General features: G+C 42.1%; 2 protein-coding genes across 4 annotated transcripts in view; one reads left to right on the top strand and one right to left on the bottom strand.

Moving 5' to 3' along the window:
* The first annotated feature begins 8,958 nt into the window (after positions 1-8,958).
* On the top strand, positions 8,959-12,482 carry LOC129707836 (protein SCO2 homolog, mitochondrial). 2 transcript variants are annotated; one of them, XM_055653223.1, is made up of 2 exons: positions 8,959-9,097; positions 10,197-12,482. In XM_055653223.1, exon 2 carries the CDS (start codon positions 10,205-10,207, stop codon positions 11,420-11,422), a length of 1,218 nt encoding a protein of 405 aa, XP_055509198.1. In that variant the 5' UTR covers positions 8,959-9,097; positions 10,197-10,204; the 3' UTR covers positions 11,423-12,482. The 2 variants fall into 2 exon arrangements, with proteins under 2 accessions (XP_055509198.1, XP_055509197.1); XM_055653222.1 differs by having other exon boundaries at positions 9,023-9,137.
* A 3,507-nt stretch (positions 12,483-15,989) lies between these two features.
* The window catches only part of ncaph2 (non-SMC condensin II complex, subunit H2), a 37,066-nt gene continuing 25,167 nt past the window's right edge, over positions 15,990-27,888 (bottom strand). For both annotated transcript variants that reach the window (XM_055653215.1, XM_055653216.1), the window contains exons 17-21: positions 24,671-24,733; positions 23,949-24,004; positions 22,223-22,324; positions 17,339-17,488; positions 15,990-16,573 (exon numbers count right to left, since the gene is read on the bottom strand). In XM_055653215.1, the coding sequence (XP_055509190.1) occupies positions 16,433-16,573; positions 17,339-17,488; positions 22,223-22,324; positions 23,949-24,004; positions 24,671-24,733 (512 nt within the window). In that variant the 3' untranslated portion in view covers positions 15,990-16,432. The remainder of the gene's footprint in view (positions 16,574-17,338; positions 17,489-22,222; positions 22,325-23,948; positions 24,005-24,670; positions 24,734-27,888) is intronic.

Genomic DNA, 27,888 nt, shown 5'->3' with positions numbered 1-27,888 from the left:
GTATTTCTTGGTGTTTAGAAGAATGAAGGTTGGCCAAACTAGTAGTTTAGAAGGATCCCGACCAAAGCATCACCTATCCGTATGCTCCAGAGATGCTGCCTGATCTGCCTGATTACTCCAGCAATTTGTGTCTATATTTGTTTACTATAATGTGTAGTTCCTTGTTTTTACAGTCCATAAAATCCCTTCAGTTTAGGCGAGTGGATATGAGAGCTGTAATGAACAACAATTAGGGTGAGGGATTAAAAGTGTTAATGGATTTGAAAGATCAAAGGTGGAAGCAGGAGTGTGAGGGAGATAATTTATAGCTGCAGAAATATCAGTGCAGATGGAGGGCGAATGCTGAACAGTTGAATCTTGTATGTGAATTAATTAGATGAGTTTTTCCATGGTTGAACTCAGAAAGCAGTGTAAAGAAGGAAAAGGAGGACATGTTTAGACAGTGATCGAAAAACATTATCCGAGAAGACCCTTTGAATGAAATGATAGGAATAACATAGCTTTGGAGGAGATACCAGATGGACAAATTAAAATTTAAATTAACTATCCCAGGTATAAATGAATGAAGAAAGCTCTCCATGCTAGTTCACAATCAGCCTCTTACAATCCATGAAATATTTGGCAAACTTTAAATCACATAAAAATAAATAATTAACTAGAGAAAATTAGGGGACTGGAAGGGTGACCAACTAAAGAATGGTGGCATTGGAGGATGGCTTTCATGCAAAATTAGAGAGCAAGAGGGTTGGGTATTGATGAGCCGAAAGGTTGGCTTTAATGGGGGAGAACAAGAGGATTGAGGGGTGGTCTTTGATGGGAAAATTAGAAGCTGAATGGTTGGGTTTCAATGGCTGAGAAATAATAAATGGATATTGAGGGAGAGCTGGTTGCTGGATTATGGACTTTGATAACAGACATGGGAGATGGGTTTTGATGGGTGAATAAGGAGACTGGGTGGATGGGCACCAAAATGAAAATTTTGCATTGGTAAAACTGACCATGAATCTGTTAGACTATCATGAAAGTTTGTTCTGGTTTTTAAATTCCTTCAAGATAGGACATTCACCATCTTCACCAGTTTAACCAATTTCTCCTTCCAGTCCCACAGTTATTTGTACTTTCATGTGAAGTGGCTCCATGCAACTACAGCAACATGGATTCAACAATACATGTCGGCCTTACTAGCAACAAGAGCACCCCAAGAGTGACTGTAAATAATGGTTTCCATTATGAGATTGTACAATTGATACAAACCAACTGACTCACATGGCTATCTGGACTACACGTCTTCCCACCCTGCCCCCTGTAAAGATTCCATCCCCTACTCCCAATTCCTCCGCCTACGCCGCATCTGTTCCCTGGATGAGACGTTCCACATCAGGGCATCGGAAATGTCCTCGTTCTTCAGGGAACGGGGATTCCCCTCTGCCACCATAGATGAGGCTCGCACCAGGGTCTCATCCATACCCCGCAACTCTGCTCTCTCTCCCCATCCCCGCACTCGCAACAAGGGCAGAGTTCCCCTAGTCCTCACCTTTCACCCCACCAGCCAGCAAATACAACAAATAATTCTTCGCCATTTCCGCCACCTCCAACGTGACCCCACCACTCGCCACATCTTCTCATCTCCCCCTATGTCTGCCTTCCGCAAAGACTGCTCCCTCCGCAACTCCCTTGTCAATTCTTCCCTTCCCTCCCGTACCACCCCCTTCCCGGGCACTTTCCGTTGCAACCGCAAGAAATGCAACACCTGTCCCTTCACCTCCCCCCCTCGACTCCATTCAAGGACCCAAGCAGTCATTCCAGATGCGACAAAGGTTCACCTGTATCTCCTCCAACCTCATCTACTGCATCCGCTGCTCTAGATGTCAGCTGATTTACATCGGGGAGACTAAGCGGAGGTTGGGCGATCATTTTCGCCGAACACCTCCGCTCAGTCCGCAATAACCTACCTGAACTCCCGGCGGCTCAGCACTTCAACTCCCCCTCCCATTCCCAATCCGACCTCTCTGTCCTGGGTCTCCTCCATTGCCAGAGTGAGCAACACCGGAAATTGGAGGAACAGCACCTCATATTCCGCCTGGGTTGCTTGCATCCGGGTGGCATGAACGTTGAATTCCCCCAGTTTTGCTAGCCCTTGCAGTCTCCTCCTCTTCCTTAACCCTCGAGCTGTCTCCTCCCATTTCCCCGCCCATGGCTCCTCCTCCTCCCTTTTTCCTTCCTTCTCCCCCCCCACCCCCCATCAGTCTGAAGAAGGGTTTCGGCCCGAAACGTCGCCTATTTCCTTCGTTCCATAGATGCTGCTGCACCCGCTGAGTTTCTCCAGCATTTTTGTGTACCTTCGATCTTCCAGCATCTGCAGTTCCTTCTTGAATACAATAAATGAGTTGTGCATCCATCCATTTTATGTCCCAAAGCACGACTTTCCCCATAGACAGGCAGTTAATACAGTGGAATCTGATTCAACAACTAAGTATCTGTAAAAATCCATGCTTAAAATGTCAGAAAAAATCAATTTGTTACCATTTTTTTCAAATGTTTCATGAAAATGCATAAATTATTTCTATATTTTTCTCCTGTCATTTACACACCATTTCCAGCAGCTTAGTCACCCACTCACGAGAAGGCAAGTATTAAGCCCCCACCTGATTACAAATCTAACTACCTCCTCCTCATCCGATGTCTCATTCATGGTATCTAGCCTTAGATCTGACCTCACATCCTCCTCCAATTCACATCACCCACCTGTTCTACACACGTTCTCCGAAATCTGCTTAAATCTTTGGAACCCATGTTCTGGCCCGCTGGAAGGATTGGACAAATGCTTCCAGCTTGCTGAAGCTGTTAATGCAGATCTAAATGCACTCTCGTATCTTCATTAATACTCACTTGCAAAGTGCATGCGACTTAAATTAATACATGATAAATTGTGCTTGTGGTTTTTAGGATTGGGACTGAAATGTGGTGAACAAGCCATACTGCAAAAGAGCCTGAGATTCAACACATGGACAGACCAAACTTGATAATGAAACACCTCCATCTTTTGATCTTTATAAATGGTTTGTATTTTTTCACATTGAATATTTATTTGTTAGATCTAATTCAGCTACTAAGCATCTGAGGAGGAGGAGCCATCTTGGTGAACGGCTGCTAGCCAGCAGCCATCCGTTTTAATTCGTTTTTTTAATAGTTTTTAGTGAGTCTTGTTTTCTGTTTGTAGGGGATATGGACTTTTTAATGTGGGGGGTAGGTGTAAACTTTATTTCTAGGTCCCTACCTGGTCGGTGTGGCAGCCTTTTCTCCGGGCTGCCCGTCGACCCGTCCTCGTGGCCTACCAGTGGGCTTGGAGCGCCGTTTCTTGGCGGGGACCGCCCAGCACCTCGGCCTCGGTGGGTCGCCGCGCTGGAGCTCTGGTGAGCTGGACCGCCGAGAGCAACATCTCCGGGCTGCGGGTCTGCGGAGCGGAGAGGCGGCGTGCGGAGAGGTGGCAGTGAGGAGAGGCGGCAGTGCGGTGAGGCAGCAGTGCGGAGAGACGGCGCGGACTTTATCATCGGGAGCCTGGGAGCTACAAACCGGCGCGGCCTTGTCGGCTTCAGCTGCCGCTGTCTCCAACCAGGAAGCGGCGGTTCCAGGTGGCACAGCCGCCCAAAAGACTCTCCTGACGCCGGGACAAGACCACCCGGTGAGAACGGCCAGGGACATCGGGCCTCCGTAGAGGCAATTGCGGTGGCCTCAATAGGCCTGACTTTGGGGTGAACTTGGGGTGGGGACTGGACATTGTGCCTTCCCCCACAGTGCTAACCACTGTGGGGGGATGATTTTTTTTGTCTAATTGTAATCCTGTAAGTCTGTGTCCTAGATGGCTGCCGTGAAGAGAGAGTGGACGCTGGCGCGCTTTGGCTGCCGCTGCTCTCTCTTCACATTGTGTTTTTGATTTTCTGTTTTTGGATTGGATTCTGTTTTTAATTTGTGTCTCTGTGATGTCTTTATTACTTAATTTATTCCGATTATATGTTTTTATTCCGATTAATCTATACAAGGTGTCCTTGAGATGTCTGAAAGGCGCCCATTAAATAAAATTTATTATTATTATTATTATTACTAAATGTGCGAAGTGAGGCTAGGCAGTGGAGCTTATAATGTCACGGGGTGGAGACACTTCCACAATTAGAGGGGGATCCACAGTGAGAGATGCAGTGCCTCTGACCGATCGATGTCTCGACCCAAAACGTCACCCATTCCTTCTCTCCAGAGATGCTGCCTGTCCCGCTGAGTTACTCCAGCATTTTGTGTCTACCTTCGATTTAAACCAGCATCTGCAGTTCTTTCTCACACATAATGATACTGGTCTCTGTTATGGAGATACAGTTGCAGAGTGACTAGGACTGGGATTTCAATATTCCAGGTTATACAATGTTGCAAGAAATAGGCCAAAAGGAAAAGGAGACAGAGTAACATTGTTAATCAAGGAAGGTATCATTCACTGTTCCGTTCTGATATAGAAGCAGTGGACTGTGTGTGCAGGACAGAACTGCAGATGCAGTGCCTCTGACCGATCTGCCTTCAGACTAAACGAAGATAGACACAAAATGCTGGCGTAACTCAGCGGGACAGGCAGCATCTCTGGAGAGAAGGAATGGGTGACATTTCGGATCAAGACCCTTCTTCAGACTGATCTGAACTGCAATGCAAAATTGGTTTGGGTTGAAATCATGAGCAGCATGAAAAGGAAGATATTGGTGGGAGTATCTATAGACTCCCTAAATGTGTCAACTTGATAATGCAAGAGTCAAGAGTGTTTAATTGTTATATGTATCAACAATGGAACAATGAAATTATTACTTTGTAACTTAACAGGCCCATAAATGCAATAACACTTATCGATATTACTAGACTAAGTGGGACCCGTTGGGGGGTGGCGGGGGGGCTTTCTGGAGCGCAAGTATGGGTGTTGTGGGCTGAAGGGACTGGGTTCCAGAGGGCTAGTATGGACATTGTGGGCCGAATGGATTCTTGGGCTGGCAGCTCAGTCACTCCAGCCTGGTGTGCTGGCAGCTCACTCACTCAAGGCTGGTGGGCTGGCAGTTGACTCACGGCTATTCCTTGAAATGCCACTTCAAGCAGGGTGCAAGGCCACCAAATTCAAGTGCTGTTTCATACCATTTCAAGCAGGGTGCAAGGCCACCAAATTCAAATGCAGTTTCATACCATTTCAAGCAGGGTACAAGGCCACTAAAGACAGAGTCGTGACCTCTCCCTTCCCCTTCTTGCAGAGACTGCCACACCCACACATCCAGGTTTTATAGTCCCTCCCACCAGAAGGGGCATGGCCTTCATGGCATGATTGACAGGAGGGAGAATCTCACCATTTTTTAAACACTAATAAATCTTTTATTTTTCATCAATGGGAAAATCCTTGGCACCTGATGAGCAGAGGGGGACTGAGTAATATGGCCAAAAATCACAGCCGTACGTGGTAGTGTTTTTCCTAAAATCAATATACAGCGCAAACAGGAAGTGGTCAAGATTACACTTTTAATTATATAGACGGCAAGGCAACTTTAGCATTCTCAAACCAACTTTTCAATTAGGCAAGGCAACTTTAGCATTCTCAAACCAACTTTTCAATTAGGCAAGGCAACTTTAACATTCTCAAACCAATTTTTCAATTAGGCAAGGCAACTTTTGCATTCTCAAACCAAAAAAGCATTTGGTTTGAGAATGCTAAAGATCCTGACAGGTCAGTCAAACCACTCACAGTTTAGTAGACATGTGTTCAGTGTTATTCACAGCTCAGACTGAGAATTGCAACCTCTCGCTCCCCCATCTTGCAGAGAACTGAGGCACCTCCACACTTCCTGGTCTTTTATTTTTCATCGATGGGAAAAATCCTCATGTCCTGACCAGCGGTGGAGGACTCTGAGTAAGATGGCCAAAAATCACAGTCGTAGGTGGCAGGGTTTTTTCTAAAATCAATATACAGTGCAACAGGAAGTGTTCAAGATGAGACTTTTAGTAATATAGATAATATGGTCAAAAATACAATAAAATAATAACCATAACATAAGGTAACTATAATAGTGTAAAAGCCGAGATCAGTTCTTAGAAGATCGTAGTTGCTGAGGTTAGTGTTGTATAGTGTTCAAGAGCCTGATGGTGGCTGGGGGGTGGGGGTGGGGCTCATGTTGTCGACCTCCCCATGTCAACTTACTTCAGTCAGGCGAACGACAACAAACAGAGACAGCAGCAGAAATAATGCAACCTCAGTCGCCGCAGCTTGGTGCCAAACCGGAGCATGCGCCCTTTTTAGGGCGGGCATCCACGGATGTCGAACCGGATGGCATCACCATGCTGCAGCTGAATGCAGAAGGCCTAACTGGCTAGTCTATATAATTGACTGGACAAATCAAACTTTATCCTTTATCTGTACACTGTAGACAACTTGATTGTAATCATCCATAATCTTCTCTTTGACTGGATAGCATGCAACAAATGCTTTTCACTGTACTTTGGTACACACAACAATAATAATAATAAACTAAACCAAATTAAACATCAAATGTCTTCAGTTTGAAGAAGGACAATCATCATGGTATCAGCGAGGAGTAGTCAAAGGTGTTCTGGGTTAACAAGCTAAGAGACAGGTCAGTGAATGAACAGTGGTAGATATTTAAACAACTGGTCCTTAAAGATGACATCTAGTTGGATTTACTCATCACTCATCCACATTCTGTCTCTTTTCATTCACGGTAGTCTTGATGACTGAATTCCATCTCATAAACCAGTCTGTGAACTCACTGTCTGTGAAAAATATAACTTGTAAAGGCTAAGCGCCGGAGACCTGGGTTCGATCCCGACTACGGGTGCTGTCTGTATGGAGTTTTATGTTCTCCCCGTGACCTGCGTGGGTTTTCTCCGAGATCTTCGGTTTCCGCCAACACTCCACAGACGTACAGGTATGTAGATTAATTAGCTTGGTAAATGTAAAAATTGTCCCTAGTGTGTGTAGGACAGTGTTAATAATAGTGTTACTATGTGGGGATTGCTGGTCGTCGCAGACCTATTTCCACGCTGCATCTCGAAACTAAACTAAGCTAAATCCCTGCAAGAAGACTTAGATAACCATGTGGTCAGTGGCAAAGTACAAACCTCATACAACATCAAGGGGCAGCAGAGTGGCACAGACCCGGGATCGATCCCGACTACGGGTGCTGTCTGTATGGAGTCTGTACGTTTGCCCCATGACCCCAAGATCTTCGATTTCCTCCCACACTCCAAAGACATACAGATTTATAGGTTAGTTAGCTTTGGTATAAATGTAAATTGTCCCTAGAGTATGTAGGATAAAGCTGATGTGCAGGGATCGCTGGTTGGTGCAGACTCGGCGGGCCGAAGGGCCTGTTTCCATGCTGCATCTCTAAACTAAAACGAACTTAACGATTGTACCTATGCAAAGACCAATTCTGGGACTGGCGCCATTTCACGCACCAATTATGATTCTACATTCAAATACCAGCATTGGCCCTCCGTTGGCTTGCAATTCTCAGTGATGATTCGTAATGGTGAGTTATTCAGTAAGGTTTTGGTTATTTAATTGTTTCCACCTACTCTGATATGTGGGCGTGAGTGGAATTTACATTGGAATAAAAAAGCTCCTGAAGATCCTACAGCTCCAAAATAAATTCAAATACAAACAGACACTGATGTTAATCCTTATTCTCTAATGATCAATTCTGGGCAATATTACAGTTTTTGCCCATTGCTTGAACACTATAGACCCATGCTTAGACCAAAGTAACACAACTTGAAGTTTTTGTTACTATACCTTAACCACATGTAACCATACCTTAAACAATAGCGCTGCTTTGCACTTTAGTTGCAATTCTGCAACACACTTGCTCCTTTCTGCAACACACTTGCTCCTTTCTGCAACACACTTGCTCCTGCACACTACACACTATTTCACACATAAGACACTTCGTTCAAAAATGAAATCTCAGGGTACCATTGGGAAGACACAGCTATTCAAAATACAAAACACATCGGGTAATTGAAAACACTAAGATACACACCTGAAAATACTTACTTTTATTTCCCAGTGTTGTGTCTTATTTGCTTGTGTGTAGAGTTTTGACACAATGAGCAAAGTTTTGCAAAACGTGTTCAAGCAACGGGCAAAAACTGTAATAAAACCATGAAACCATTATGGTGTGAGGAGTCCAAGATCCTGACCTCACTCCATCACATTAATTACTTCAACTGAATCCTAACATATCCAAGTTTTGATCACATGGGACCAAAATGTGCTGACTGTAACCATTAATCATCAGGTTCTTGACCCGACTTGCACAATCCTAAATTTATTTCAAACAATGGAGCACTACGGACCACTTCTTGCACTATTGTGGACATGTTTTTTTTTAAATTATGGTTTGCACTAACGTTTTTTGCAGTCTTTTTCTTTTCACCGTCTTGTAGAACATGCATTATTTATGTATTTATCACTGGACCAGGAGTGTTGAAAGTGTACAATGGTTGAGAGTGTACTTCTGAGGATGTAGGCTGGTAGTGTGTTGAGTTTTGAGGGTGTTTGTGTTGAGTTTTGAGGGTCTAGGGTGTCTGTGTTTAGTTTGAGGCCAAAAGGTGTTCTGAGTGTTTAGTTTCCAGGGAATAAGATGTAGACTGTTTAGCTTTGAGGGCACAGGGTGCTTGAGTGTTTAGTTTTGAAGATGCTTGAGTGTTTAGTTTTGAGGGTACATGGTGTTTGAGTGTTTAGGTGTGAGGTTGCACGGTGGTTGAAGGGTTGTTGGTGCTAGGTTTGTCTCTCTCTGCTTCTCTCCAGTCCAGGTGATGGCGCAGGCCTCCCTCCCTCCTACCTGCTCCTCCAGCCGGGTCTTTGTCGCTGACGACACCACGCGTGCGTGGCCGCGGAGCCTGCTGGGAATTGTAGTCCGCCGATAGCGGAAACCCGGCTCGCGGGCCGCAAGGACGAGAGTGGCGGGACTGGGGACCGAGGCCGCAGGGTGATAGCAGCCAGATGAGTGAAGTCGTGGGGAGAGGAACAGGCGGAATTCGTAAAGATCGAGGCGTGGAGCAGGTGAATTGTAGGATCGGAGTGGCCCTTGGGCTCTCTGCAGGTGGGCTACTGGTGGGCCAGTAGATCCCTGCAGGTGGGCCACTGGGTCTCTGCAGGTGGGCCACTGGATCTCTGCAGGTGGGCCACTGGGTCTCTGCAGGTGGGCCACTGGGTCTCTGCAGGTGGGCCACTGGATCTCTGCAGGTGGGCCACTGGGTCTCTGCAGGTGGGCTACTGGTGGACCAGTGGATCTCTGCAGGTGGGCCACTGGGTCTCTGCAGGTGGGCCACTGGGTCTCTGCAGGTGGGCCACTGGGTCTCTGCAGGTGGGCCACTGGATCTCTGCAGGTGGGCCACTGGATCTCTGCAGGTGGGCTACTGGTGGACCAGTGGATCCCTGCAGGTGGGCTACTGGGTCTCTGCAGGTGGGCCACTGGATCTCTGCAGGTGGGCTAATGCTGTGGCAGTGCGTCTCTGCGGGTGGGCTACTGTTGGGCAAGGGAGTCTCTATAAATGGGCCAGTGGATCCCTGCAGGTGGGCCACTGGATCTCTGCAGGTGGGCTACTGCTCGGCCAGTGGATCCCTGCACGTGGGCCACTGGGTCTCTGCAGGTGGGCTACTGCTGGGCCACTGGGTCTGTGCAGGTGGGCTACTACTGTGGCAGTGTGTCTCTGCAGGTGGGCTACTGTTGGGCAAGTGAGTCTCTGCAAATGGGCCAGTGGATCCCTGCAGGTGGGCCACTGGGTCTCTGCAGATGGGCTACTGCTGGGCCAGTGGATCTCTGCAAGTGTGCCACCGGCGGTCAGTGAGTCTGCAGGTGGGCTACTGGTGGACCAGTGGGTCTCTGCAAGCGGGCCACTGGATCTCTGCAAGTGCGACTATGGTGGGGAAGCGGGCCACCGGGTGGACCAGTGGGTCTTTGCAAGCGGGTTACTAGTGGGACAGTAAATCTTTACAAGTGGGCAACTAGACGCGTTGGTCTGTGCATGTCGCCTGTTTGTGAAGTGAGTTTCAACAGAATTTCCTTGATTAGAGGATTGTGTTCCTTTTTGTTCTTGTGTGTCATAGGGATATTTCTCCAATGTATTTAATTTGGCATGTGTTTGTTTTACTTTTGAAGATGTGAAGATGTATGCAAGATTGGGCACCTGCATTTTACAGGGTCAACTTTTGGACATTGGCCAATTCCTGAAGTTAGCAGCTTTTCGTATCGAGGTTGCAGGCAGAGATGGCAAAGCGATTTTGAGTAATGCAAAACGTTTGAGTAATGGACACTTAGGAACAAAAACGCATAATGTCAGCATGGAAACAGAATGGCCTTTACAGGCTAAATCTATTGTTATCAACTGTAACCATACAGTTTTGAAACACTTTGGTACAAACCTGCTTTCCTATTCCTGTACTAAGAGAACCCAGCCAACTAAGAAATCATCTATACTGCCACCTCAGAACACTGAAACTCTAGTGAACTATTCAGGGAAAAGTGTCCCACTATTAACAATTCACAAAGCCTCACACCGTTGTTTGAAAGAGAAGCTTCAATTTACAGCTGTACAGTTTTTGAGAACCAGCAGTATATTAAATACCTGCCATCTTGCTCGTGGAGTTATGTCAGTAACACCAGGCAACTTAATCCTATTGACCCACAGATCATTCTCAAAGTTGTCTTCAGACAAAAATTCGGGGAAATCTGCCAAAAGCCAACAGATAACACTGCAGAAAAAAATTCTAGTGACTTGCCTCTTTGGAGCTGCTGTGATGGGATTTTGTTTCTATGTTCACTTGGAAAAAAAGAAACAGGAGAAGTTGAAACGCCATGAGCAGCTGAAGAAATTGGTACTTGGTCAAGGTGATTTCAACTTGCTAGATCACACTGGAAGACCCAGAACCAAGAGTGATTTCTTTGGCCAGTGGGTGCTGTTGTACTTTGGATTCACTCATTGCCCTGACATCTGCCCTGATGAGATGGAGAAGATGTCTAATGCAATACTCATTTTGGACATGGACAGAGCACTTCCATCTGTCCAACCTATTTTCATCACAGTGGATCCAGAAAGAGATGGAGTGAAAGAGATGGCAAAATACATCAAGGATTTTCACACTCGTATGATTGGGCTAACTGGGACCCCAGAACAGATCAAGGAACTGGGAAAGGCATATCGGGTGTATTACAGTGCTGGTCCAAAGGATGAAGATAATGACTACATTGTGGATCACACCATTATCATTTATCTTCTCAACCCTGATGGACTTTTCATCGATTACTACAATAGGAGCAAAACTGATCAGGAAATCGCTGAGAGTATCCGAGGCCACATGAAAACCCATGTTCAACTGTTCAGTTGAAGATAAATGTAAGATTATTAGCAAAAGTTTGCACCAATTATTGGTGAGAATTTGCTATAAGTCTACCCGTGTCACAAATCGATCAGGATTTGTAATATTTTACTCAAACACTTTTCCAATTCTACCTACATCTGATCAAGTGGGAAGATTTGGCAATTTTTCCAAATGAGTTGACATATCACGACAGTGAATAACAATTGTTCATGTAATGCACATAATCTGGATATTGATTTAAAATGAATTCCAAGATTTGTTTAGCAACCAGGAACACAAGTGACAGTCACTGCTGCCCACAGAATGTTAGTGAGTAGATGTGAGCAATCACATAACTTATAATTGCTTCAATTAACTTTGTACTGAAGCAGAATATTAGTTTTTCAAATTATTGTTATAATGTAGACACCAAATGATTAATACATTCACTTACCAATTATATTGTCAAAACAATTATTTAATAATTTTAATCATTGCTGGCATAATTGGACATGTTTAATTCCCAGTGTTTAGAACTACTTAATTCTTGTACTTTATTTTGAAAATGGGTCATTATTTCCTTTATTTTTTAATGGAAACCAGTCTGAATACCAGAAGAGTTGAAACAATAGATCAGAATTCCTAATCAGAACATACAATAAACTGTCTGTTTTTATTGTGTCAGAAACTAGATATTTTAAATTTAGCATATCAAACATCCAGTACAGAAAGAACCGATTACACTTACTGCCTGTATACACCCATTTCATGCAGGATGACAGCTACTTTGTAACTTGAAAGTACTGAAAAGTGAAAATAGAGATACAGGAGCATGACACACCTGTGAAACCTAGCACAGGAGTCACACATGTTAAATTCAGGCTCCGTCTACCATATGGAGCTTTGGATTTGAACCAGGAAAATCAAAAATGCATAATGTGATAAACTGTTTATATAGATTTGGGCATGCTTCCTCAAGAATGGAATATACTCCTGCCTTAACACAATCCAAATATTGCATTGTTTAAGATATTGTTTCAATAAATTAAGACAATCCTGAACTTAATAAATTCATATTATTGATGCAAACATGGTCAGTATATTGTGATGTTTAAGAAGGAACTGAAGATGCTGGAAAATCGAAGGTAGACAAAAGTGCTGGAGAAACTCAGCGGGTGCGGCAACATCTATGGAGCGAAGGAAATATTTAACGTTTCGGCCGAAACCCTTCTTCAGACTGGTGATTTTTTCAGATTTTGTGATACTGCATTTCCATAAAATATGTTTTCATTCAATGTCTGCATCTAGTAAACTAAGCTCATACATCAAATAGCCTTAAATAAGAATCTGTATGTCAATTTAAGATGTTGTTGCTATTTTCAGAAGTATACTCATCACTTGCTTCATTTTGAGGTGGTTGTGTATCAAAGCAAGGCAAGTTGAATTAATCCTCATTATTTGCTAGATTATTTTGATCCTGTCTTCCTGTACCTCTGAGCTGACTGTAGAGCAGCATTTTTCTATTGAATTTTTCAAATCATCAATGTGACATCACAGAGTGACCCAGTGTCCAACTTTTCACCCTACTCTCGATTTTTCTGCACCTTTGGTACCTATTTAATAATTAATTGGACGATTTTCTCCAATTGGGCATTTTTGGTGGTGCAAATATCATTTAGGACTAGCTACCTTGCAAGTGAGTGATAGGTCACATTGGAGTATCACATAACAAATAAGGCTCTGGAATATTAAGGAAGAGAGATCTTAGTGTATATGTATGCAGATCCCCAAAAGTGGCAGCACATGTAGATAAGGTGGCGAAGGAGATATTAGTCTTCATTAGCTGGGGGCATTGAATATAAGGGTTAGGAAATTAGGTGCAGGAGTAGGCCATTCGGCCCTTCGAGCCTGCACCGCCATTCAATATGATCATGGCTGATCATCCAACTCAGTATCCTGTACCTGCCTTCTCTCCATACCCCCTGATCCCCTTAGCCACAAGGGCCTCATCTAACTCCCTCTTAAATATAGCCAATGAACTGGCCTCAACTACCCTCTGTGGCAGAGAGTTCCAGAGACTCACCACTCTCTGCGTGAAAAAAGTTCTTCTCATCTCGGTTTTAAAGGATTTCCCCTTTATCCTTAAGCTGTGACCCCTTGTCCTGGTTGTGGTCCAACTTTATAAAAATCAAGTCGGTCCACAGCTGTAATATTGTGAATAACTCGGCTACACTGTAGGAAGGATGATTACACTGGAGAAGGTGCAAAAAAGATTCACAAGGACATTATATGGGAAATTGGGAATTTCATTTGAGGTTGGATGGGCAGTCTGTTTAGAAATATACAAAACCTTCCTCATGGCAGAGATGCCTAACATGGGAAGGCATGTTTAGAGTAAGACAAAGATCTGAGGAGGAATCCATTCACTCAGGGTAGCTGAAATCTAGGACTATATACTGGTAGTGGCAGAAATCTATACAAATTGCTAATGCATGGAAGGCTACAGACCAAGTGCTGCTACACAGGTTTAGTCCAGATGGTTACAAGTTTAGCCATGGGTGGTGGACCAAAAGGCTTTCTTCTATGAAGTATGGTTTTCATATACAGGCATAGGCTGCTTCCTTTCCTGGAGTTGCAAATGGAATCAAACATTGCAGTCATCAGTGAACACCTTAGGTCATTCGGCCAAGAAAATTAGGCCAAGGCCACTGTCCAGTGTCCCACCTGCAGAGCTGTTCTCATGGTGAGATGAATTACCAACACATGATTGAACGCATGCTTGGCAAGCAGGCTGGTGTCTGGTTGAAAACCATGAGTGGTATTGGAACAGGACCAGGCAGAAACTATTTATTCCTACTAACTCGCACTTCATAAGTAGGAGTAAGGCTTGAGTAACTTTTTTTAGGTTTATCATTATTGTCACATGTACCAAAGTACAATGAAAAGCTTTGTTTTTGCATGCTATCCAAATAGATGAGTTACATAGAATCAATCAGTACAAACTTACGATAGACCACAGATAAGAGTGCAGAATATAGCTCTCTGCATTGTAGTGCATCAGTTGTTTAAACAACTTCCAATATCATCAAGGGGGTAGAGGTGAATCAGTACCATTGCTTATGGAAGGAATATTCAGAAGATTTTAACTTATTTGTTGCAGAATATCCAGCTTCTGACTACCTGGTGAGAATATCCAGCTTCTGACTACCTTAGTATTTATGTAAGGTACACAAAAATGCTGGAGAAACTCAGCGGGTGCTGCAGCATCTACAGAGCGAAGGAAATAGGCAACGCTTCGGGCCAAATAGTCAAGTTCGTGATGATCAGTGATCTGCATTTTGAACATGGATAATTCAACATTCATAAAATCAGGATGAAGCAGGATAATTATTTGGTTCCAAAGGAAGCTATAGTAGTAAATGCAATGAAAACTTTCAAAATACATTTGGACATAACAGTTAGGAAGAGTTTAGAGGGATATAGACCAAGTGCAGGCAACTTATGGACAAGTTGGGCCAAAGAACTGCCTTCTAACCACACTAGTAACACATTCAATGCATAAATAGTTAGTGGTCAATATGTATCCGTGAACAACTTGTCCCCTATGCATTTCTTCACTGTACAACAGTGAACTGTTTGTTACCCATCCTCAAACTGCCTTTCCAATAATCATTTAAAAAAATAATTCTTAGAACATTAAAATAAATTTGACAATATACAGCTCAGCTAGATAGTAAAAATAATGCTTTGTTTGCTGCCCTATTAACAAAGTTCTCAAACACTGACATTTCCACCATTTGTTGCCAGTTAATTTTATTGTGCAAATTATTTTAACAATGAGAACACTTACTGCCCCTCGCCACCACTCCCACTCGCCCCCAAAACCATCTAAATAATGTCAAGTCTCACCTATTTGTTTTCCTGTTTGTCATCTTTTTTGATATATCCTCAAAGTATCTAACGGTCAATAGAATATTCTCTTACTGGAAACAGGATGTAGCACAAATTTCCTCGAGAATGGCTTATTTCTGCAGATTTTCCAATCCCAAATTGGTTATTAAAATCCAAATACAGAAAGTATGCAAGTTTACATGTCCTGAGACAAAATTTCATTAAAAATTCTGCACTTTATAAAAGTACATTTAATGTGTACCCCAAAATCTATCAGGATCACCAGTTATATCAATGAACCCCAATACACATCATCCCTAAACATACCAATCAACATCATTCCTTGTTCCACACCATCCCACTCATGATCCCCATTTCAATGCTTCTGAAAATGATTGCAGTGGATGGGCAATAGGGAAATATTCTATAACTTTGATCCCAACTCTATAACCCCAAAACAGGACAGGCGTTGCATCTTACAAAGTTACAACCAACATCAGGTTACAGTATTTGAAGAGATTTCAAAATCTGGTGAACTTCTCAAAAAGCAGACCAAAAATGTTGCTCACTGAGGAGCAACTCTAGTTAAATCAGAAGATAGATTTAAGAACAATCTGCAAAAGTGACATTTACCGATATTGCAGTGAGGCATGGAGATGAGCCCAGACAACTTTTCTGGCATAAATCCAAAATTCAGCCTTAGTTATGGCATTGGAAATAATTTAATGAGCAAGCTAGAAGTCTTCAGTTCAAGACAAAATTTACGAGCAAACAGATACTGTAAGTGGTTTCTTTAAAAAAAAAGTACTATACATGATGCAGATACTTGATGCATTGATAATGTACATGTCCCATACACAGCCCATTTAAAACAGTCTGGGATTACATAGCAAAATATCAACATAAATTACACAATTATCTTTTCAAAGTCACAATGTACAAATTGTTTTGTTGGGAGTTTAGCGAGTTGTAAAGGGAGGTTTCCATCAAAATAAAGACCCTGACAACTTGTTCATTAGCGATTAACATTAGTTGTATAAATCAAATAGAAACAGCACAGCCTTCTCCATGTATGGCTATCAGCAATAAGAAGATGAGTTTCTAGCTTTAAGGATGCAAATGATACAGGCAGGTCTGCGTGCTTTCTCATTTGTTGGAAAGGGATGGAGCCATGTAGGTGCGGAATCGATCATGAGCTCTTTCTTTGCTCAGCAAGGTGAGTTCCATTGTGTCAACTGACTCATACAATCCATCTCTTTCCCATATTTCCACTGTGTAATCATTAGCCTGTGCAGAAGGAACAAGATTTCGTCAATAGGTAAATAATTACAAATTATCCCAGCTCAATAGCACAGCCAAATCCGGTGCAGACTGTACAAGTACATATCCGAGTCATTTCAACAGCAGAAAATGAATAATTTTTCAAGCATCTCATAACATTCAATTCTTGTACCAGAGGGGGGGGGGGGGACGACGACGACGACAACAATGAAGCAAAACTTAGCCCATACAATACCAGGCAAACCCAAGGAGCACATATCAATCCAAATGCACAATGAGATGCTATCAGTGAAATTCTCAATTACCTTTAATCTGCAAGATAAGATTGACCTGTACCAGCTCTAAATATGCTGAGTCAGGATTGTTCTTCCTGCCAGCATAGCTAACCCCAGCACTGTCCTTTGGACTGCTAAAATATAATCTGTGTTGAATGCTGAAGTACTGGCTGTCTAGTGAAAAGTCCCAACTTTTTGATATCGAGGCCTGCTCAAGAGTCGTCTTGCCAATAAAATTGTGACACTCAAAAGGAAAATCTCACTACCTCAAACATTTGCAAATTATGAAGTTTCTCAGCCATTAGCCAGAATGCTTCAGCCAATTTACTTCAATTCAAACTTTGCTTCGCATCTGCCTAGTTTACAAGATGTTCCCCCATCTCCCCAAACCAAGATTCCCTTCCATGACCTACATTAACTCGGGATATTCCCTTTTCAGTGAATGTTTGAATATCCTACTTGTCAGATTTTATTCTTACTTGAAAAGCATACTCACCAACTGTAGCGATGCCAGCATGTATCGACACACCTCAAACGACTCCTTCCCAGCCACTATATTTGCAAACGAAAGTCTTTGTTTAATGTAATCAAATGCATCCACAATTCTATCCCCATAATCATGGATAGCAAATCCAGCTCTCTCCTCCTAGTGTGTCAGAAAAAACAAAAAGTCACAGTTGATCAGGATGCAGAAAAGTTGTCACAAAAATTGAATAAGCATAAAGCAACATTTGGCCCATTACGCTCTTTGAAAGAGATAGTAAATTAGTTCCATATCCTGCAGTTTTTCTCCATCAAATGTTTACCAAATTCACCTTTTAGGAATGTGAATGTAATTTTCATTTTCCACTCCATGCACAAATATAGTAAAAATGTAATCTGTTGATATAAAATTACATAGCACATTTAGCACCGAAACAAGTCATTTACCACTTAATGTACATGGTGCACTCCTCTCCCCATTTTTCCTCTTCAGCATCACCCTCTATTCGCTCCGCACTAATGTTTTTGTGGCTTGCTCAAGACTAAGGAGCTGATTGTTACCTTAAGTAGGGTAAAGCGAAGGATCGATGAACCCATGTTCATCGCCAGGATGGCGGTGGAGTCATCAGCTTAAAGTTCCTGAATGTGCATATCACTGAAGATCTGTCCTGGGCCCAGCACATCGATGTCAACTAATATTTTATTGAACTTCTCCAGATGTACGGTAGACAACATGCTTACTGGTTACATAACAGCCTGGTTCGACAATTTTTATGCCCAGGAACAAAGGTGACCATAGACACTGATCAGTTCATCACAGGTACTGACCTCCCAGCTATCAAAAGGGATCCGTCAGAAGGTGCTGCCAGAAAACGGCAACCAATATCAAAGACACACACAACCCTGGCCATGCTCTCATTTCACTATTTGGGAAGGCGGCACAGGACCTTGAACACCATAATCATCAGGTTTAGAACAGGTTCTTCCCAGCAACGATCAGGATCTTGAACAAACATCAGCAACCATGATATTCTATGAACGGTCTCATTGATTGCACAATGGATTTCAGTTTTGCATTATTTAGTTACCTAGTATTAGTTATTAATGTATTGTATTACTGATTACATATTTGTGTTTACAGGCCTATTAAGCTGCAGCAAAAAGGAATTTGATCATTCAGTTAAAGGCACATATGACCACGAAACACTTGACTTTTAAATGCATCTGTACTATTCAGCCAATCCAATCCCAATGGGAGTGAGTTACATAGAAATTGGGAATAGACTGCCTGGCTCAGACTTACCATGCCATTTAATAAAATCACAGATACTCTGATTGTAATTTCAAACGCATTCCCACTTACCCCGTAATTTTTTCTTCCCTTATCAATAATCAAACTGCCATAAAAAATATTCAAAACCTCTTCTTTGACGTTTTGTGGAAAGTTCCAAACTTTTGTTACCTTCAGAAATTTAACCTTTTCTTAAACAGCAACTCTTTATTCGCACTAATTAGATAAAAGATTGCTTTCTTATTTTTCCTGCCAAAATGTTTCCACATTATGCAATATCTGCCCACGATTAACTATCTACATTTGTTTGCATCCTCCATACATCCTCTTCAACTTACTTTCCTACCCATCTTTGCGTCATCAACAAATTAAACATTCACATCTTCAATTCCTTTATCCAAAACAATAAGTAGAGATCACAGTGTTAACACAGGGTCTCTTCCATACCCCGCAACACTGCTCTCTCTCCCCATCCCCGCACTCGCAACAAGGGCCGAGTCCCCCTAGTCCTCACCTTTCACCCCACCAGCCATCACATACAAAAAATAATCCTCCGTCAGTTTCGCCACCTCCAACGTGACCCCACTACTGGCCACATCTTCCCATCTCCCCCCATATCTGCCTTCCGCAAAGACCGCTCCCTCCATAACTCCCTTGTCAATTCTTCCCTTCCCTCTCGGTCCACCCCCTCCCCGGGCACTTTCCCTTGCGGCCGCAGCAGATGCAACACTTGTCCCTTTACCTCCCCCCTCAACTCCTTTCAGGGACCCAAGCAATCGTTCCAGGTGCGACAGAGGTTTACCTGCATCTCTTCCAACCTCATCTATTGCGTCCGCTGCTCTAGATGTCAGCAGATCTATATCGGTGAGACCAAGCGGAGGTTGGGCGATCGTTTCGCCGAACACCTCCGCTCGGTCCGCAATAACCAAGCTGACCTCCCGGTGGCTCAGCACTTCAACTCCCCCTCCCACTCCATCTCCGACCTCTCTGTCCTGGGTCTCCTTCATGGCCACAGCGAGCAGCACCGGAAATTGGAGGAACAGCACCTCATATTCCGTTTGGGGAGTCTGCATCCCGGGGGCATGAACATCGACTTCTCCCAACTCTGTTAGTCCTTGCTGTCTCCTCCCCTTCCTCAGCTCCCCTGCTGTCTCCTCCCACCCTCCAGCCTTCCGGCTACTCCTCCTTTTCCCTTTCTTGTCCCCACCCACCCCCACCCCTGATCAGTCTGAAGAAGGGTTTCGGCCCGAAACGTTGCCTATTTCCTTCGCTCCATAGATGCTGCTGCACCCGCTGAGTTTCTCCAGCTTTTCTGTGTAACAGTAGAGATCACATCTCCTATTTCAGTATACACGTACACTACTTATTACATTGGGCGGTCACAGTGGCGCAGTGGTATAGTTGTTGCCATAGCAAATGCAGCATCGGAGACCCAAGTTCAATCCCGACCACAGGCGCTGTCTGTACGGAGTTTGTACGTTCTCCCCATGACCTGCGTGGGTTTTCTCCGAGATCTTCGGTTTCCTCCCAAACTCCAAAGACGTACAGGTTTGTAGGTTAATTAGCTTGGTGAATGTAAAAATTGTCACTAGTGGGTGTAGGATCGTGTTAATGTGCGGGGATCGCTGGTCGGCACGGATCTGGTGGGCCAAAGGGCCTGTTTCCGCGCTGTAACTCTAAACTAAACTAATTTAACAACCGGAAAATGACTCGTGTCTACATTGGTTTGTGCTCGGCAGCCAATCTTCGATCCAAGCCTTTGTTACCTTCTACACCATGAGCTTTTATTTTCTGCAATAACCTCTCATGTGATACTTTATTAAATATCTTCTGGATGTCTAAATACCATAAAATTCCTTTCATTTGTTTTAAATATTTAGGAATCCCGAAGGTTCATCATCTGGCACACAGGATGCCTTTAACACAGCTGAGCTCCATTTCCTGGGCTCCTTATAAACTCACCCAGTTCCATTTCCTGTGCCGTCTTGAAACTTACCTCTGTCTGTTACTCAACTTTTTTTTTTTTTTTTTTAAACGGTTAACTGGAATTTTTTTCCTACTGTGTAACATCTTTAAAAAGTGAATTTAAAAATGCTTAGCGTATATAGGAATCCGCTTGTCTGACACCAAAGTTTTGACTGCCAGAAAAATGGCATTTTACTTTAACAGATCCAGTGGTTCCCCTTTACCAACAATATATTAGTTCTTCACAAAGAACTCAGATTGAGGCATTATTTCCCTTGCACAAAATCTCAGTAACTTTGCCAACTAACCCTGATTATTTTTTCTGAGTGCTCTCCAGAACATATTTAATAAAGCTTCTATGATTTTCCCTATGACAGATGTTAAACTAACCGACCAAAGTTCTGTTTTCTTAACACGAGGGAAAAGTTTAATGTTTTCTATTTGATTTCCTTACACTGAAGCCTTTTAGTTCTGTGTGGAATTCTCTGAAGTCTTTGATTAAAACTATTCATAATTTCTCCAATAAGACTCATCTTTTCAAGAGACACCCATCCTGTTCATCTTTATTCCATTGAGTTTCTGAATTTTTATAATTCGCCATGTACATTATTTTTTAAAGGCACATCTCCTCTAGTGTCTCCAGTTTTTAAGACTGACCATTTCTTCAAATATGACCAATCCTTAACACAGGTTTAGCATATATTTATTTTTCAGTTCTAGCCCATAAATAAAACCTTGTTTATTTTCAAATGTTAGTTTATCGTGTTCCATTATCTTATTTATTTGTTCTTGTCAATCTTATCCTTTTGTTACTATTTAACTTATTATGCTGCTAATCAAAATGTGGTTCTTCACATTTTTCTGCATACAAATTAATATCCCAATTACATGCTCATTCTGAAGGTTTATTAATATTTTTTTCCAATTCTGCCAAGGTCTTACTCTTTCCGTAACACCCACCACCACTACCCTCAAAATTGCCAGAATAAATTTATGATTTAATTAGTCATTCATCGTAATTAATCAGCTTAAGTTTTACATTTTAAACCCTTGTGCACAAACAAACTCAGAAAATACTTATTTCTCCAACTTGGGAGTTTGGCCAATAAACAAAATGACCCTTAATCGTGTCATTAGAAAACAGATTTGGCAGCTTGTTGTGTTCACTTGGGAGAAATGCAACATTGGTCTACTTATCTGAGCAAGCCTGAGAGATATTTTTACAGGCAACAGTTTATCAGAACCTTCATCGCAAATAACAAAACAAAAACTCGTGGACAATATATGTCCATCTACAAAAATTGTTTTAATTTAACCTGGTGATATTTTCACAGCAGATCCTTGCACTTAATTTGTAACCATAATTTCAAACGTTAGTCAAACGCACGCCATTATTTTTACTTTTTAGACATACTTCATTTCCTGCCGACTCCTCTCCCCATTTTACCAGTTACTGAACTGGCAACCTATGTAGAACTACACAATGGTAATGTAGAAATATGAGGGGGCAGGGAGTGAAAACCCAACAGAAAATTATGCTGCTAACTAGAAATGGGTTCATGCCTCCGGTCTAGACTTTCAGCAATACAATCAACCCCTTAAATTTGCTCATTACATTAAACCAATTTAAGGTACACTCACTTCTTTCACTAATCGTGGACCAATCTTATCCTCCCAGTCCTTTACACGGAGGGACAGAGCTGTTTCTTGAGCATACTGCTGGGAGTTAGCAATAAACAGTTCCTGGAATAGAAGAACAGATCAGTGCTTAATCCAATAGCCAGCATTCTGAGTGGAATTTCAGAACAAATTAAGGTTTGCGAAAATAAGGACCTTGGATACAAAATGGAAACAACTAAAACAGTAGTGTAAACTATTCGACTCTGTGAGAACTACAAGGGGCATTTACTAGTGTAGTGATAACATTGGCCTAGAACATTACAGCAAGAATCAACACCAAAAATTACTGGGGAAAATAAAACGAGTTTGAATTCTATTGGTGTAAAGAGATGTGATCTTAATAGTCAGTGTGAACTCAGTGGGCTGAAGGATTTTGTTCCTCTACGAATGGAAATTCCCTGCATAAAAGGCAGGATCTTTGAATACAAAGACAGCTAATATTAGATTCATTTAATTTTTTGAAGGATAGAACAAGAGCTAAGCTGCAGAGAAACGTCAGGACAGAGGGGAATCAAGAACATTTAAAAAAGGAATGTATACAGTGGACAGAAATGTGGAGAGATTAAATTAAAAAAGGAAGCCGAGTGCAACATGAAATAGTGATAGCTGATCAAATAAGGAAACAAAAGCTCGTACGAGTTGTAAATAGGGAAGGCAGAATAATTACCCGAAATTGTCTAAACGACTTACGAGATACCGGTAGAAATATGAAATTACTGAATACAATTTCAAATCTAGAATTGGCTGGAAGGGAGGTGTTGATCCTCAAGCTTCGATGGAACAGTGTAGGAGGCAGAGGGCTTTTGAGTGGGAGTGAGATAGAGTTCAAAATCGGCAGGCACCTAGAAGCTCAAAGTCGTGCTTGAGGACAATACACAGATATTTCATAAGGAAGTCATCCAATCAGCAAAAGAGAACAACAAAAACCCGCAGGAGGAACTCTGCCACAGGCAGCACCTGGTTGAAGAGCAAGAGAATAGCACTGTGTAAGAATGAACTATAGATGCTGCTTTAAACCAAAAACACAAAAAGCTGAAGTAACTCTGCGGGACAGGCAGCGTCTCTGGAGAGAAGGAATGGGTAACGTTTCGGGTCGAGACCCTTCTTCAGACTGGTTAGGGATAAGGGAAACGAGAGATATAGACGGTGATGTGGAGAATTAAAGAACAATGAATGAAAGATATACAAAAAAAGTTCAAAGTGAAATATGAAAATTGCAGCAATACAAGACATGGGATATATTGCTCCTTTGCCTCAAACAAAAATGTTTCACTGGTATAGAGTAGAATTTGGACTAGAAGTGGTTGTGCAATATTAATATCATTTCAGGGAACAAAGTACATTATCAGCCACTCAGGCAGTCAAGGATGAACAATAAAGCAATAAAACTTTCTAGCAATACCAACTTCCCAAAAATGAACATATGTTTAACTATTGAATCTTATTGCAATTTACTGCTGTAGACCATATGTTGAAAATTCTGGGTCTTAGAACAGCTCAAATATCTGTCTGAAAATACTGCATTTGAATTCTTATCAATATTGACAGTATATACCGATTCAGAACCCAAACATGAACATCCTCAAAAATCTTCTGCTGACTTCTGGTAGCTGCATTTTAAATAAACCCGCTGAATATTAAATTTAAAAGAAATATCAAAGTAAATATTTTCAGCAAGTTTGCATACCACGTTCCTTCTGACAAGCTCTTCATAACTCACGCCTCCAGATTCTCCAAGAAGATCTGTAATGATAGATAGAAAATTTAATCATGGACAAAAGAGGGCTTCAGAGGAATGAGAGATTAACTCTTAATCAAAAGATAAATAAATCATACCCAGAATTACACAGGGAAGGTTCATTCAGTTACAGAGAAGATATGCTGGTGCCTGAAGATGTGATAGGGATGGAGGATGTGATAGGGATGGAAAAAGGGGAGAGTATAAAAAGTTTACTTAAGTTACAGGGAAAGCGGTGGGAAAGAGGATTCACCCTAAGTTATGGAAAAGGAGAAGTTTACCCAGAATAAGGGATAGATGCAGAGAAGTTTACCGTGAAAGACATTGTTCACCTAGTTATGAGGGAGTTGGGCTATGGGGGAATAGTTTATTCAAGAATGACAGGCAGTGAGGTGGATATGAACTTTGACAATCTCCTCTATCCTGTAACTCTGGGTCTCTCTCTATCTATCTATCTATCTATCTATCTTCACACTCCGCTATAATTGTTAATGTCTAACTGAAGTTATAAGGAGAAAGGTTCATTTTAAATTACAGTGGGAAGTTTACACAGAAAATAGAGGGAAGGGCAGAAATAAAAATGGTTTTCAGAGTGTAGGAAGATTTATCCATTTACAGGGAGAAGGAACAGAAGGTTGCAATATAGTTGGATCACAAGTTTTACTGCTTACCCAGATTCATAGGGCTGTGGTTATCCTGAGGTCCAATCGCTTCATGATCCAAATCAATGTCATCTAAAGTAAAAGGAACACATGCCAGAAACATGAGGGATTTCTAGCTGTATATTTTACTCAGCCATCATCGCGATAAAGAACCAGCACGGTGGCACAGCGATAGAGTTGTTGCCTTACAGCGCCAGAGACCGGGGTTCAATCCTGACTACGGGTGCAGTCTGAACGTAGGTTGTACCTTCTCCCTGTGACCATGTGGGGTTTCTCCAGGTGCTCCGGTTAACTGCCATTTTCCAAAGATGTACAGGTTTATAAGTTAATTGGCTTTGGAATTTAGAAGGATGTGAGGGGATCTTATGGAAACATAAAATTATTAAGGGATTGGACACGCTAGATGCAGGAAACATGTTCCCGATGTTGGGGGAGTACAGAACCAGGGGCCACAGTTTAAGAATAAGGGTTAGGCCATTTAAAACTGAGATGAGGAAAAAACTTTTTCTCAGTTGTGAATTTGAGGAATTTTCTGCCTCAGAAGGCAGTGGAGGCCAATTCACTGGATGCTTTCAAAAGAGAGTTAGAGCTCTTAGAGCTAGCAGAATCAAGGGATATGGGGAGAGTTGAATGGCGGTGCTGGCTCGAAGGGCGAAATGGCCTAGTCATTGTTATTCTTGATAATATTCTATAACCTATTTTGTTATTCTTGATAATATTCTTTCACACTGTAATATTAGCCCTTTACTCTTAGTAAAATTCCATGTTTGCTGCATTGACCTCAAAATCTTTCACTTTGTCTAAGCAGAAGACCATTGATACGGCCTGCACATGAAAGTGGGGAGGGAAAATTCAAAATTAAACTGTCTAGTGCAACGCTTCAGTGAGCAAATGGTCAATCCAAGGTACAGGCTCCCTAGGACAGTGTTGATCAATTCAAATCGAATTCAATAGATCGCTTTTGAAAAATAACGTTGAGTGTGTGTACGAGTAGTCTGAGACAGGCATCGGTTAGGGAGCAGAGGGTGGGAGGAAGCATGTACAAGTCAAGCAACCTAGAAATAGGCCCTTTGGCCCCTCACACCTGTGCCAGCCATCAAGTACCCATCTGTTCTAATACTTTCTAGCACTCTACCTGTAGCCGTCTGTGCCATGATGTTTCAAGTACCCAATTAAATACTTGTTAATTTTATTTATTTATATATATTTAAAGAGTACCTGCTTCTAACACCTACTCAGTCACTGAATATATTGGAGCAGGCAGATAGATTTGCATTCACAAACGACACCAAGCAGTGTAGTAAGAGCAGGAGCATGGTTTTAAGAGGATTAGTTATGATTGTAATAAATTATAGAGGTGGTCAAAAAGGCCAAACTGCCTGCTGCTGCTCAATATATTGTGTAATGTTGTCAAAATGTGGGTTCCCTCTGCTCTGCAAGAAGATGCAAATTCAAGGTAAGGGAAGTAGCTTCACAGACTCCGCTTTACATGTGAAATTTCACGACCATAAATGCAAGGAATGAAGTTGTTTGAAAAAGCAGAATACAAAATATGAAACGATTGTTCATGCACGATATTGGCAGTATGGTTTTAACCATACTAATGGCTCGATTACAGCCTGAACATTGAAATTCTATCTTGTCAAAACATTACAAGACGACAAAAGGAACTACGGATGCTGGAATCTTGTCTATGCTTATTGATCACCAACTTAAATTTCCCGTTGCTTGTCTGACATATCTCATAATGCAATATTCTGGTCATCAAGGCACAGGCAAAATACTTTGGTCAAAAAGTGGAACCGTTAACAGAATGTTGCCTGAATTAGGGGGTAATAGCTATGCAAACTTTGGTTGTTTTTTTTAACACTGGAAGGTAAGGGGAGATCTGATAGAAGTATACAAAATGAGAGGTATAGGATAGGTTGGACAGTCAGAACATTCCCCCCCCCCCCCCCCAGCATGTTTGAAGGAGATGTGTGGGGCGTTTTTTTTTTTTTTTTTAACAATCAGAGAGTGGTGATTGCCCGTAACAAGTTCCTAAGAGAAGAGATTTTGTGCTATTTTAATACGGTACCAAGACTGTACAGTAATTTTCCCTAGTTCAAACAAGGGTATTGGCGTTCAAGAGGTTTCTAGATAGGCACGTGCTGGGAATGGAGGGATATAGATCATGTCTTGGCATTATGTTTTGCACAAACATTGTGGGTCATAGGGCCTGTTCTTGTGCTTTAATTTTTCTGTTCTACATTAATGGAATCATAGCAGCCACGCACCAAGTACTGGGAAAGATCAGAAGCCATCCTAATCTTGAGATGTTTGTGTCAGAGCCTCATCAGGGTACAGGAGATATAAACATCATACTCATGTCAGTGGATTACACACATTCTATAAAGTAACTGAAACCCACATACTGGCTGATTGGGCCAAGGATACAGTCAATGTTCAATTACATCACAAATACAAGGATAGATTCTGCCCCTGGCAGTCCCACTCTGGAATTTCATTCAAACCAACTGGTACCTGCAGTGGAGTGCCAAAGTCACGAGGCAGAGAGAAAGGGAAAGCTATGGCTGTGGTCAGGAGTCAACATAATCAAAAGTCTGTCCCATCCCAGTTATACCTTACAGTGTCCTCCATAATGTTTGGGACAAAGACCCATCATTTATTTATTTGTCTCTGTACTCCACAATTTGGGATTTGTAATGGAAAAAAAAAAAAAATCACATGTGGTTAAAGTGCACATTGTCAGATTTTATTAAAGGGTATTTTTATACATTTTGGTTTCACCATGTAGAAATTACAGCTGTGTTTATACAGTCCCCGTATTTCAGGGCACCATAATGTTTGGGACACATGGCTTCACAGGTGTTTGTAATTGCTCAGATGTGTTTTAATGCCTTCTTAATGCAAGTATAAGTAAGCTCTCAGCACCTAGTCTTTCCTCCAGTCTTTCCATCACCTTTGGAAACTGTTATTGCTGTTTATCAACATGAGGATCAAAGTTGTGCCAATGAAAGTCAAAGAAGCCATTATGAAACTGAGAAACAGGAATGGCATTGTCAGAGACATCATCCAAACCTTAGCCTTACCAAAATCAACTGTTTGGAACATCATTAAGAAGAAAGAGAGCACTGGTGAGCTTATTAATCGCAAAGGGACTGGCTGGCCAAGGAAGACCTCCACAGCTGATGACAGAAGAATTCTCTCTATAATAAAGAAAAAAT

This window comes from Leucoraja erinacea, chromosome 22, assembly GCF_028641065.1.
Source record: "Leucoraja erinacea ecotype New England chromosome 22, Leri_hhj_1, whole genome shotgun sequence".
NCBI lineage: Eukaryota > Metazoa > Chordata > Chondrichthyes > Rajiformes > Rajidae > Leucoraja > Leucoraja erinaceus.
Note: the sequence above shows the minus strand (reverse complement) of the source record. Positions and strands in the feature narration are given on the sequence as shown.